At 41.1% G+C, this 13863-nt stretch overlaps 1 protein-coding gene across 1 annotated transcript in view; it reads right to left on the bottom strand.

The window, feature by feature from the left end:
- XDH (xanthine dehydrogenase) overlaps positions 1-12593 on the bottom strand; it is a gene marked incomplete at both ends in the record, with an annotated part of 50950 nt that extends 38357 nt beyond the window's left edge. The window contains 5 exons of the mRNA XM_081997670.1: positions 611-737; positions 1842-1950; positions 3155-3251; positions 5662-5719; positions 12540-12593. Coding sequence (XP_081853796.1) covers positions 611-737; positions 1842-1950; positions 3155-3251; positions 5662-5719; positions 12540-12593 — 445 coding nt within the window. The remainder of the gene's footprint in view (positions 1-610; positions 738-1841; positions 1951-3154; positions 3252-5661; positions 5720-12539) is intronic.
- Between the last annotated feature and the right edge of the window lie 1270 nt (positions 12594-13863).

Genomic DNA, 13863 nt, shown 5'->3' with positions numbered 1-13863 from the left:
ATACCAACTATACAGGCTTCTGAATTACACAGAGGCTGCTTTCTTCTGCATCTGATTTCTTTTCAGGTCACTGCCAGAAGCATGGTAGCAGCTCTAACCTCAGCAGTAACAGCAGCCTCTCAGATGATTTATGCAGCTGGATTCTCCCCCAATCCATCATATTTATTGCTGTCTTGGTCCTTTACTTGAGGTTGGCTGGCCCAGATGCTCTCTGTCAGCTCTGCAGGCTCTTGTGACAGCAATGAATGAACAAGGACATGTGGCAGCTTTTATAAGCCCCCCAGGGACAGTCCACCTTTTTTTCTGTGTTAAGCCTAGTGGGGTCCTAATCCAAGACTGAGGCCACTTGCCCCTGCTTCAGGACAAACAATGAGCTTCTGGGAGATTTTCTGCAAGCCATTTTTGTTCACTTCATAGCACCTGGCCAGTCTCCTAGTGAAAAAGCTAGTTCTTAACCTCATAACAATCAGCTATCTTTAACAAAATATATTAAACATAATATAAATATAAATTTAAATTTAAATATAAAAGGTGCACCTCCATCTCACTTGGTGAAGCTGATGTAATGAAAGCAGAACAGGTTGCATCTCTGCAGGGGTATGAGTATTACCTTGGAAAGCATCTTCTATGTCCTCCATTTTGGGCTCAGGTTTGTTCCGAAGCAATGTATACATGGACATGACAATGCCTGGAGTGCAAAAGCCACATTGGGATCCATGACTTTTTGCTATTCTCTCCTGAGAAAAAGTAACAACGACCATCAGCTCATAATACCAAGGTGAGTTCATTGTTGTGCTTGTTTCTGTAACACCTCTTAAAAAAAACAAACCACAATCTCACCAGAGGAACTAAGACTATCATCAGATGTTCTCTGATGAGATGGTCAATTAATCTTTGAAGTAGACTTAAAAGAGAACACTCTGAAAAGTTTGCATCTAGGCTTTGAACTCCCAATGTAAATGAAGGCGACTAGAACCCTCCAAGGAGATCAGGAATTCTTCAGATTCACTATGCTAGAAAAGTTGGGGCTACCTGTATAGACCCAAGTTTGAATTTCAAAACTTAGCTGTCAGAATCTTCAGGGGAGGTAGGGAAAAGACGACAAGCAAACAAAGGTCAGACTAGCTGCCATCCATTCATGTGTGTCTAACTTATTTTTCACTTTGTTGTTTACTGTCTCAGATAGATATTGGCACAAGTCCTACCCACTGTACAAACTGAGATGAATCATCGTTTCCCTTAAAGGAGCAGTATTTCTGACAAAGGTGAGGCAAGTCTGCTTCCATAAAGAGTGCATTATAACAGCTTGCTAGAAGAGCAAGGCTTCACATTCCTGTCACTCCTCCCCAACAAGAATATTCTGGGACTCCAGAAACATTGCTGAACCAAACCTTACTGCACCACTGCAGGGAAGGTTCCTAACTATGCAGGACAAGAAACCAAGGGCACTCATGGGAGGCCATAGGAGAGCCAAAACCTAACTCAGATTTCCTGGCTCCAAGTCATTACATAGGCTTTCACCACAACATCAGCCTTCCCAGTTCCTGGGATTTGGTCCAGGATGTGGACCAAATACAGCCACGTAGCCCTAGAACAAAAGCATTAGCAAGTCAGCCAGGATAGCAGCAGTTAACTTGTCAGGGCGTAACAGAGTTGCAGCATTGACCTGGGAGTTTGATTCCGTCACTTAGTCGTTCCTGCAAGTAAAGACTACTCATGTGGAAAGTCAAACTCCTGTCTTCAACGGTATGATGGAGGTCCCAACACCTGGAACAGGGTTACTTAACATAAGAAGAAAAAAATGGGTAGAGGGTTTAAAGTTACCAGTATTAACAGCTTACCTGGGCTGGGTGCAGCCTGGATTTAGTGTTTCCTATGCCTTCAACAGTAGTTACAGCTACATGATGCAGGGCACAGACAGGGAAGAGGCAAGCATTGGCAGTATGGTGGCTAAAATAATAAATTAAGGTCATTTCATTTGACAGTGCTGCTCAACAAAGGAAAAAGGGAACAGAAGGACTGAAGAGTACTCAGAAAATGTAGCAATGGATACAACAGGAGACCAGATGTGATACAGGTATTAGTTACAAGCCAAATCCTACAGCACCTACTCAGCCATAGTTCTCATGAACTTCACTTGGAGTTTAAACTCAGTATGCACCATAGGATTTGACCTAGAAATAACAACTTTAAACATCCTCTTTGCATGTTAAGCTACAGAACACATGTAAGTAATTCATAGGGGCAGACTACAAATTCCAAGATGTTATACAGCTGGCCTGGCCAACCCACAAAGTTACATAAGAGCACAGAGCTCTTGGCCTTTTACCTAGGAAACAGTTTCTAGAGGGTACACAGGGGGAAAAAGACCAGGCTGAAGGCAAAATAGGATAACATTGAAAAAATTCTTATAGGAACTAGCTACTCCATTTCTACCAAGACAGAATGATGAGATATTCTGTCTAAAGATATCCTATTCAAGGCCACGTTACTAAGCAGAACCACTAAGTTAGATGATCCCAAGTTAAAGTATCTCTGAACATTATTCCAAATATATCTAAGATTTCAGTGCTTTCCATTCCCCACAGTAAAAATAAATTGGGGCCTGTCCCTCTGCCTCATCGTCTCTCTATTCCTCTTTTTGTTTGATTCCATTGCTTCACTCTTCCATTAATTAAAGAGGGAACAAGAGAAAAGTTTGTCTCAGGAAATAAGAGCCATTCTGAAGGTTACAATAGAATTAAAGTGGCATACAGAAACCAGATTATTGTAGTAGTACAATAGCAATAAAGATTTTATCACAGTAATCATCACTTAGGTCATCATGCAAAAAGTTATATTACATTGCAAGAAAGGAACATAAAGGTTTTCTGAATTGGGAAAAGGCAGATAGCTTGCAGGCTACAGCCAGTGCAGATATTTCAGGGCACAATGAAATAGTTCCCTATCAGCACTGTGCAATGCTGTAGGAAAAAAATACCTTCTTGTTTTAGCCTTCTGAGTTTATGTTCTTGAAAGTGAAAAATTATGTTTTGGCAGAAACATACATTATATAACTTTTTTTTTTTTAAATAGTAGCATGTCTGGAATGTCAAGAACTTGGATCTGGCCCAGTTTCATTTCTCTGTTGAAGAGTTCAGATTGCAAAGGATACAGGATTTTCTTCCGAAAGTGATCATACTTGGATATCATAACAGTGCAAGCACCACATCCACCTTCTCCACAGCCTAGTTTGGTTCCACATAGGCCCACTGAGAGAACAGGAATCAAGGAAAACACAGAGTGTTGGCAAAAGCCTGCTCAAACAGTTGTCAATCAACGCTTAGCAACAAGTTCTTGCTGGAAACCACGCACTTATTTTTTCTCCTTAATAACTTTTGAAACATTAGCAAAGTTTCAAATGCTGGTATGTCAGCTTTGAGATCAACACCCAAAGCCCTGATAAGGAGGCAATCCATGATATTATGTTATGTTGGACTCTTAGAATAAACAAAAAAATTCTGAACGTCAACAATTCCTACTTTCTCAGAAAAGGAAATAGCATAAGGGAGACGAAACACTCGGTAATTGCTGAGCAGGAGCTGTTCAGGCATGCAGCCACATCCCTGAGATGCATGGTGACATCTCCTTCAGCACCTCTCACCAGTGGCGGCTGACCTCTTCCTACACCTGGTGATTCCTACCACCTAGAAGGTGCCCAGGCGGGGCAGTCACACAGTGCTACAAGTCACACAGTTTAGCACTGACATGGGAGCTGCACTTGAACAGCTCACAAACTACCTGCATCTCAAGAGTCATGGTCTGGCCACACTAGCTTCTTCTCTTGGCCCCATTTATGATGGCTTCCCCATTGCTAGGGACAAAACCAGCCAAGTACACTCCCCAGTAGCCTGGTTCCCATAAAAAACACAGGAGGGAGACACTGCGAGCCAGAACTAGCAGAGAGGCACAGAACCACTGCACAGACACTTGGGAACTCACAAAGTGTACAGACTAGCCTAAGCAGATTCCTCCACAGGCTGCAGAGCACATCTGTACTTTACAATCAGGCATTACATTAAATGTTCTGCAAAGAGATTTCAGGAAAGAATTCCGCAAGTCACTTCTGCTTTGGGTTCCTTCACTCATTAGAAGGTAATTAGATGCTCTTATTTATTGTGAAGAGGATTGGCCAATGTTGAGAGACTTCTGGTGGGAAAAGAACAGCTGCTTTCATTGGCAATGGACACATGTCTGTGCTGAGATAATCAGCTTAGGCCTGTGGAAAAGCAACAGGCATCATGATGTAGGGAACTCAAATCATCTTTGCCTTCACTGCAAAGATTCTGGAACTGACTATTTTCATAGAATCATTTACGTTGAAAAAGACCTTTAAGATCATTGAGTCCAACCGTAAACCTGTCACTGCCAAGTCCACCGCTAAACCATGTCCCTAAGCAGCACATCTACTTTTCATACAATCATGTGCCTGCTTCAGCAGAAATACACATTCCTATGCCATCCAACGTTTCTCTTGACAACAGTGCTAATCTGCCTCAATAAAACATGTTTCTCAAAGTATTTGTCTGATCCTAGCCAGACATCTACAAAATAAGTTCACCAGAATGTTCATGTAAAATACCAGAAGGTTTTGAAGAGCTCAAATTATCTCTTTACAAAGCTATGTGCATTAGATATTAACAAGCTTCGACATAAATGGTCTAGCAGTAAGAAGTGTACACAGGCACAAGAGTCATGCCACTTATTTTTCCTCTTTAACTTCATCCACCCAAGGTACAGTCAGACAAAATAGGGTTGTTGATAGTTCTGCTGGAAACCCCAAAGAGGAGCGTGATTTATATCTCTGTACTTCTTTCAGATCCCAGACAATCAGAACACAGCAGTATGGTGAAATAAGTATGCATGATTCTTCTTAAGGAATACACCAACACTGAACAGGTTGGCATAGGTACACACCCAGCTTGTCAGACAAAAACTCAGAAAACATGGAATGACACTACCTACTGAACCGGACCTGGTATAGCCAGCCTGGTCATCACAGTAATAGCTACCCAGCTCCTGAAGCTAATCTGACTCATGTGTTGACCAGTTTCAAACAGGAGTGAAATGTGACTGCTTGCATCTGCTCCTGTAAACATGCCCACAGTACGTGGTGGGAACCCCTGCCTCTGAGTTTGCATCCCTGCATCATCTGACAAACAGGCCACAAGATAATCAACTTATTGGATATTAACTATCCAGTAATATCCAAATTATTGGATGATACAGGAAGCAGCTCAAATGGCTGTAGTGTTTTGGCCAGAAAATTTTTTACCATTTGCGTGGAACAAACCTAAATTCCCCTCAATTTTATTGTCATCTCAAGCTAGCTTTCTTTCCAAAGTATTCTAATTCCTAGCAATTCTGAGAGTTTTCCCTTTAAAATATTAATAAAATATTCAAAGTTTATTTAACATATATTATTTAAAATTTGCTATCGTTTAAGCTTGGAATACCAGCTGTAATCTTTGCCAGCAAGAAATACCAGACCATGCAGAGCACTCCCTCTTATACTCTGTGCACAAGCTCTGCCTAGCATTCAAGTGACAGGCAGAACAGTAAACAATTATGAAATGCTGTAGGCATTTAAAGCCTTCTGCAGTTTCTTCTGACACTGGATACACTTTCTTCTTAGATAGGTTAGCAGAGTTGTTTCTGGGTCCACATCTTTTTCCACCACCTGCAAGAAGGGAAAGGTACTGTTACACACAAAACACTTTAAAACACAGACATGTTAGTTGGAAGGAGAAAGCTCAGTCTTTCTGCAACTTCTTTTCCAAAGCAAGAAGCAGAACCACTGATTAACTCCTCCTATTAGGTTCAGCAATGTTGGTCAGGTACCAGACACAACGTTTCCTTGAATTCATTGTGACAGAGAAAAGTATATGCGTTACACACGTGAGAGTATTTCAGCCATGGCACACTGAGGCAAATCTTAAAAACAACTTCATCAAAAATGCCAAACAGAATTAGTAGTGAGCAGAGGAGAAAGTTTTGAATTTTGTTTTTGTACTCAAGTTTTGAATTCCTGACATGTCCCCAAATTGTGTCTCGTCTTTATTGACCATGCATAACTGACCTCTGTCCCTTCTCCTTCCTACTGCTAGAAGAGACAGAGAAAATGAGCAGATAAACAGAATGACAGAGTGGCATAAATAATAGACTTTGTAGAGAAAAAACAACAGTGGAAACCCTAACATGGCCAATACAGGTGCTGCAGGACAGACAGAAAGTATCAGTCATCTTGAAGTTTCTCTTTCTTCCCTGCTACTGTTAAATCAATCAGTGTTACATTAGTAGCCATCCTAAATGTGGGAATGTGAAATTCCAACCAAGGAGAAACTTTCTCTGCACATTTTGAGTCACCTCCAACTATTAGTGAACAACACTATTAGCAGTTACCTATTAGACATAAAATTAGATTTTACTTCAACCTCTGCCCGATGGTCAGAAACCAAAGTTCTGCCCTTGCCTCCAAATGGCCACAGAGCTTGTCTTCCCCTTTTTCTGTTATTAATAGAGTGTCAAGAAACTTTTCCAAATTCACTCCGTGCCAGGATGTAATCATGTGTTCTTGGCTCTTACATTGTGCAAGTCCTAAGTACAATAGTTACAGTTTATTTAAATTAATCACTCCCGGTTTGAAGGGCAAATTGAAACAAAGGTGATTTGTGTAAGCCTTTTTTTCTTACTGATAAGAAACCTGCACAATCTCTGTACTGCTTCAATTTTATGCCTTTGACACGTGACAGGGTTATTCTAAAGAGACAAGGTTCATACCTCCTATTTGAGTCCACGTTTTCAGAACTATCTGATAAAGTTGCTGCTACAAAACACAACTGGTCATTTTTTGCACAACTCATTCCTGCATTGGAGATAATCTACAAGGAAAGAGAGTTCATTCTTTTAGCTTGGGGATGTCTTACTCTAAATCATGCAGCACTCATACTGCTGCTGTTCAGAGCATCCTTCTGGATACATAGAAACAAGAGCATACAGTGGCTCTCTCATGACCAGCTAGTTGAAAGCAAGCACACACTACTCTGCAGTAGTTTGGTAAACAGACAGACATGAGCAGATAATTCAAAAAAGTGCTTGTGACTACAAGTGTCCCATGGACAAAAGGCCTTTCACAGCCATTTCACAGGCAAAGAGCCTTTCCCAGCAACTCACACCCTCACTGTCAGGCTGAGTTTCTTCTTCAGGGCTGTGCCAATGGCCATTGCAAATGCTTCCAAAGCAGCTTCCAAGCGAGCCAGGCACAGAGAATAGTATTCCAGATGGTTAAAGACTACTGAGATTATTCTAAGCTTAGATCAAAGAAAATGTCTCAAGAAGTTTTCTTGAAAGGATCCAAGCAGCACACCATTATGTACTCAAACCAAGTAATTAAAAGTTTGGCTCAATGGCTCCTTTTCAGGAAGTTAAGTAAGAAAATAAACACGATCCTAAGCCTTCATTCAGCAAAACATTTAGCCACTCAGCTCCACACACTTTTAGTGAAGTACTTAAGCATATGTTACATCCCAAAGTCAAACCTTTGCTCAACTTTATCAGAAAGTGGCTCCCACTATGCAGTTAGAACATGTCCTGAAGAATCCACACTCTTATCCTGTTCAAACCAATAGCCCCAATTCCTACTTCAGTCACTTCAAACTACTCCACTGTAGCTGTGTATCTGCAATGCTGGCAGAGACTTGGGAGATAAGGGGGAAGAGTTTGCAGGACATTCTGGATTAAACCAAATCTCACACGTCAGAAAGCAAGGAGGCATTTCTTTGCACTCAGATTCCTGGTGGGGGGATGCTTGTTTACGAGTCTCTCTTGCTGATCACAGAGTAAGAACTTTTTCCTGCCTTTTGTTCATTGTCATTGATGCTGGTTTTGTCCTCCAGTGGTCAGTCCTTTTGTCGTTCCTCCAGTGGTTTGTTACAATCACCTGCTGTGATTTGTTCTTAAAATATTTTAAAACTCTGTGGGTGGGGATAACATCTTCTCTTGTCTGATGCCCAGAACAGTATGATTCACAGCTCAATATCTTACCCACCAAAACAATTCTTGGTCATTTCCCCCAGTGTCCTTGTGCAGAAGGAAACTGAATTATAGCCATTGCCTTCAGTGGGAGTTGGATCAGCCTACTTAGATATTGCAAAGAAATGTTTCCTTTTTGCTCAGTTCCTGTTTTTTAGGGTTTTTCAAAATTTCTTTAAACCAAATGCCATAATGCCAGATACATCAGATTGATAACTATGTTTTGACAGATTCAAAATTGCAAACTTCACCACATGTGGTAGCTTAAATATTGATCAAATGCAGAAGGAAACTTTGCTGGAAATGTTAGGATGGCAGTGACAGTCAAATGGCTCCCAAATTTGCTCTGTACTGCTGTGTTTGTACTATACATCTATTTGTCTACTGATTCTATGAATCTTACATACTCAGATCACCTCAGCAGGGAGTCCAGCCTGGCCCTACAGTTCTTCAAGCCTTAAGTACTACACAGAACAAGTTCCTAAGCAGTACTCTACACTCTTAGAGCCCATGGGCTGGTCCAGAGACATGTTGAGCTCACTTGCCCATGATTTCATGTAACTCAGACCTCAATTAAGTATTTTGTTTGCTGTCTTCTCTACCTGCCTTTCACTAACTCAGGTAACTTTGCCTTTACAACATGAAGTGTCATATTTAAACTAGTATTCCCAGCAAGTTAAAGAAAGGATTTTTCAATTTAAAAGAACAGTAGTTGAGCAAGGTAAATAAAGGAACAAAAAGGAAAAGAAAACAGAAACTTTACTAGTTTACCAAACGACATGCTAAGCTTTCCATCAGCTAGGGTCTTTAAATGAGAAACATATGCTTTTCTGAATGACAAGCTCCCATTTAATCATTAGTCCCTAGTCACTCAATTAGTTGCAAGAAGAGAAGGTGAAAGGTTTTAACCAAACTGCCATGCAGCAAATCAGACCAGTCAACAGTAAAGGTCCCCTAGGACCTTAAAATCTGTGAATGTGTACTTCTGAAGTCAATGAGAAATTTCAAATTCATTTACTAGGGAAAATGACTAGAACACAGATGAACAAACTGCATATAAACACACAATGTAAATCTGCTATTGGTCATGAGAATATTTTGTTCTGCTTTAAACCAGCACACTGAAAACTTGTAATTCACTGCTTATATAGGACGCAGCAGGTCCCAAAGCTCAAAAAACTCCTGTAGTTTGGTTGGTCCCAACTGCAATCAAACATGCACAGGCTTTGAAAGATGTCTAATGTGGCTTCCAGCATAGACCCCCTCTTAACATTCAGGAACAAAATAGAAATATTGACTCCACGTGTTTGAACCAAAATTACATGCTACATATGCATGAGACAGACTTGTCTGCTGTGGAAGACAAAATTGCCACTATTAGCTTTAAATTGCATGTGGTGTTTTCCATTCTAGCCTAGGCTGACCATCAAGATAACAGAGTTAGTTGTGTGCCAAGCTTTATGCCCAGTGAAGTAAACAGGTGCTTAAAATAAACAATCCTGAATGTGAAGTATGCTCAGCTGTTCTGAGGAGACTTTTTCTTAACATTGCAGACTGAGCTAAAGCAAGAGAGAAGGATTTGCTGCCATGAAAGTCCCTATCTTATCAAACACCTCTTATCACGCAGTTTTGTACTATGACAGAATATCAGCAGCCCATTAGCAATGTCAAACTGTCACAAATTCACACAGCAGTAACCTTTCCCACTGGCCATGCTATCACATTCTTTGCAGCAAGTTGACTGGAATATGTAGTCAGGACTCCAGATGGATGGAGCCATACCCTGACTTGCTACCTGCTGTTTCAGCAGTATCGCCCAAGCACTTCCCATCACCCGTTCTATCACATAACCTCTCATGTGCAGAAATGTCCCAACAAACCACAGCTGCTGCCACAGATCAGATTGCCCCATGAGTCCAATTATCTCTCTCTTTAAACCTGCATTTGGTTGGGGTGTACCTCAAGCCACTTTGGCAGCACATCCAAAAACGGGATATGAAAAAAAAATGTCATTGGAGGCTCTGGGTAGAGCATGGCACAGGAAGCCCTCTTCTCTCTGGTCAGGTGGAACCTGCTCCTTTGCTAGCACTGCTGCTTCCATGAGCAGCAGGGAAGAATGCTGAGACAGCCTTGACACATGGAATGAGGTGGTACCATTGGTAGTATTAACCATTCCCTGGTGGTTTTTTTTTAGCCAACAACTACCAAGATCCCACTGTGATAAGCCCCCTTCACATGCACAAGGTCAGCTCCAAGATGTGGCTTTTGTAAACAGGAACAGCAGTTCCATAAAAATTGCTGAAATGCACCAAGGGTGATGGCGTTTTGCAACATGTTCATGAGCTCCAGGACATAGCAAGAACAGACAGCAGATACAAAAGGAACTGGTTGTCTTCTACTGCTAGCCTTCAGGGTCTAAGGCTGCTCTTTCTCTTCTCCTCCACCTCACCCTGTATGCACAAAAGTCCCACAGAACCAGTTCTCTGCAGCTCAGTCTCTTCTCTTTTGCTTTGACTAACACATATTTTCATATGTTACCCAAGAGTCTCCTTCAGGAAGAAGGGCTTTTCTACTGATTTACGCAGAGCAATCAGTGCTCTTGTAATACCTGAGCACCAACCAATGCAGAAGCACCAGCTGTAAATGTACAGAGGAATTTGTTTATAAACTCTTCATACCTACCATGAGTGGCATACTGGTTTTGAACCTTAGCTGGTCTGGTACCAAAACTACAATTGTCTTCCATTAGAACATACCAGAGAAAGAAAACAAGACAGTACACTTGGCCTGTATCAGGGTCTGGATTGCTCAACATGTTTGTGGCAATCACCTACTGCAAGACTCAAAAGGCTACCAGTTCGCCCTCTAAAAAGTGGGGTTCACAGGGAGGGATCTGAAGTCACTAAAACCGTCGCAGAGCATGAACAAGTTCATGGTATACCACCTGTGCCCACCATAACCAAAAATTTATCAGATAAATTCACAGATCACCCTGTGCCACTGCTTCATAATCTCAATTACCAGGCTCAATTAGCTAGTCATGATTAACTTGGAGCTTCAAGTTTTCACCTCCCTCTAGAAACAATGAATGGCTGATATGTCAATTAACATTGACATACGAACCATTACTGATCTGTGTGAGCAAAGCTTCAGTTGTCATCCTTCTTCATAAAACCTAAGAACCAGGGCTGGGTTATACATCAGTATTACACTAAAGAGCTCTTTGACTAACATATAATCCATACCAGATAAACTTAATTCTCCACCTAAATATTGATATGTAGATAAAAGAAAACTTTGATATCAAATGCCCTAGTACTTTGGAAGTTCGAATTCCAATCCAGTTTGGGATCCAAATTCATAACTAAAACACTCTAATTGTAGTAACAATCTTATCCACATTTACACTTGATTAAATTAGCACGAAAGATCAACAAAAGCAAAATTGATAGCAATTCTGTGACAGCCTGTAGGGCAAGGCACAGAGCTTTTTAACCAAATAAGAATATTGTGCGATCCCTCAAGGGATTAAAAAATTATTTCTCTAGCCCAAACTTAGTGCTGCATGTGTTTTACCCCTAAGCAGTGCACAAGGAAGGTCCTTGTGGCTCGTGGCACAGTACAGTCTCCCCTCTCCAAGTTTCCCAGCTGGAAGCTGCTTTGGCACGACATTCCCTGCCCAAGTATCTAGGCAAGAGGAAGGTGGCAGGGCAAGATCAGCATTGAGCTGAGCTCAGAAATAGAACTAACTTAGTACTCATAGTTCAAAAAAGAGGCAGCCCTGACTTGTTATAAGCTTTTGAAGAGTCAAGGCTGCAATGCTCGCTGGGGGAAGTCCAAACTGACAAACGGGGCCCTGGGACAAACTGTTCAAAGGTGTCCAGCATGTGCAAGGACCACCCCGCCCTCCTGTGAGACACAGTCACTTTAGGTAATTGTCAGCAGTTGATCTGGGGAACAGTACCAGTTAATGGGCTTGGATTTTAACAAGTTTTATAGCTTCTAAGATGGAAACGCAATGAACATTTTACTTAAATCCCTTTTAAAAATCAAATATCAGAATTACTTACTGAATGTGAATTATATATGGATGCTTACATTTGAGCTACATTTTCCAGATCTGTTGTAATTACTGAAATTATTTCTAGTAGAAATGCCTATACTAAGTTAGTGCACCTTTATTTAAAAGTAATTGCCTCAGAATTGTAGTAAATTATTGCCAACAAATCTAAAAGGAAAAGGCACATTATATAGTTGTGTTACGCTTTGAATAATTCACAAGGTAAAGTCAAAGAAGAGAAAAAGCCATTTAGCAAAGCAATAAACAATCTTTTCAATTTAATATTTAAAAGTCATGGCAATTGTGCTCATATTAGAAAACTTCAGAGAAGGAAAAAGATTACTAGAAAAACAAGTAATCAAGTCACAACCCAGGAGCAAGCTGGACAGAAAGCTGGAATCTTCCTTACCTTTTTACCATTCACAAAGAAAACAAGTTCATCTCCTGTCTCATTTGGAGCCATCCTGCACACCTTCCAAAATTCACTCAAACAGGGCCACAGATCACCCTTCCAAAAGCAGCCCTACACCCCACAGCAAAGTGAGCACCAGCAATTCGACAAGTAATATGAGTCTGCCTCAAGAATGTTTGACTTTATTTCTACATCATTGCCCTGTGAAACCCCATATTATATAAGAGCCAAGGAAGAGGCGTGCCAGCTGCGTTTGGTTGGTGCTTCTGCAGCAGTAATGACAGAAAAGGAGCTGGAACGAGCAGAGTGACCCGCCCCCTTTTATATAGCAATAGATCACAATTCAGCTGCGTTCCCTTTAGATTATACTGCCAGGCTTAGGGCTCTCACAGGGTGCCACTGCAACGGCTGCCAGGAATTCACTGTATTTTGCAATACAATGCAAACTTCAGGGGAGGAGGGGGGTTCTCCCAACTATGCCTCACCGAATATTGACAAGAAAAAGCTCCATTTCCTTTCCTCTGTGCATAGCCATCCACCTAGTATCCATCACACAGAGGTTTTTCTCATGAGAGCACCTGCTTATTTAAAAACTCCTTGATACATGCACATCAGCTAGTAGGCTGACTGCAAGATTATTTCACTATTTTTCCTTAGAGTTTTAAAGATACAGTGTCCTTCACCAGCAAGGACGTAATTTAAACAGATATTTATTTGTTCAGATAAAAGCAATTCTAGAGGACCGAAACTCTGATCCAGCACCTCAAAAGAGGTGCTGAGCCAAGATCACAGTGTTTTCACTGGGCTCTTAAAGCCTTACCTTTTTTGGCTTAATCCTCGCATCCTGGATCTTAGGTGCATGTTGCCAGTGAAACACAGAGGAAAACCAATCCTTTGAAGAATTTGCTGTCTTCCATTTCCTTGGTGGTGATTTCTTCTGGTTTCTCCATTACAAAACTACACATTTTGCATTGTTTCAGTGTTCCTGGTTTTTCTTCCAAAGTTGTCACAGAATTGTCCACAGACCCCTAGATATGACACGTGTAGGCTTCATGAACAAGACATCTAAAACCCTAGTTCCAGTCTAAAATTCCTCCACAAAACAGCACGATACCAAAGTCTTATGGAAGTTTCCTAGCACTGTACTTAATCTTGTCTGCTTCATTCTGATTTTTGTGATTTTGCTTTCTTTCTTCAGCATACTAGGCTTATTAGTTTTGATCAGGTTGTTTTTTATTTTTTAAAAAGCCCTAGGAAAGCACTTCATCAAAGTCTCCCTGCCAGGTACCTCTCTGAACAATTCACAAAACAACAAAACCTA

The sequence above is a fragment of the Phaethon aethereus genome, assembly GCF_964289735.1.
Source record: "Phaethon aethereus genome assembly, chromosome: 3".
NCBI classification, from domain to species: Eukaryota; Metazoa; Chordata; class Aves; order Phaethontiformes; family Phaethontidae; genus Phaethon; species Phaethon aethereus.
This window is presented reverse-complemented; position numbering and strand designations above follow the sequence as displayed.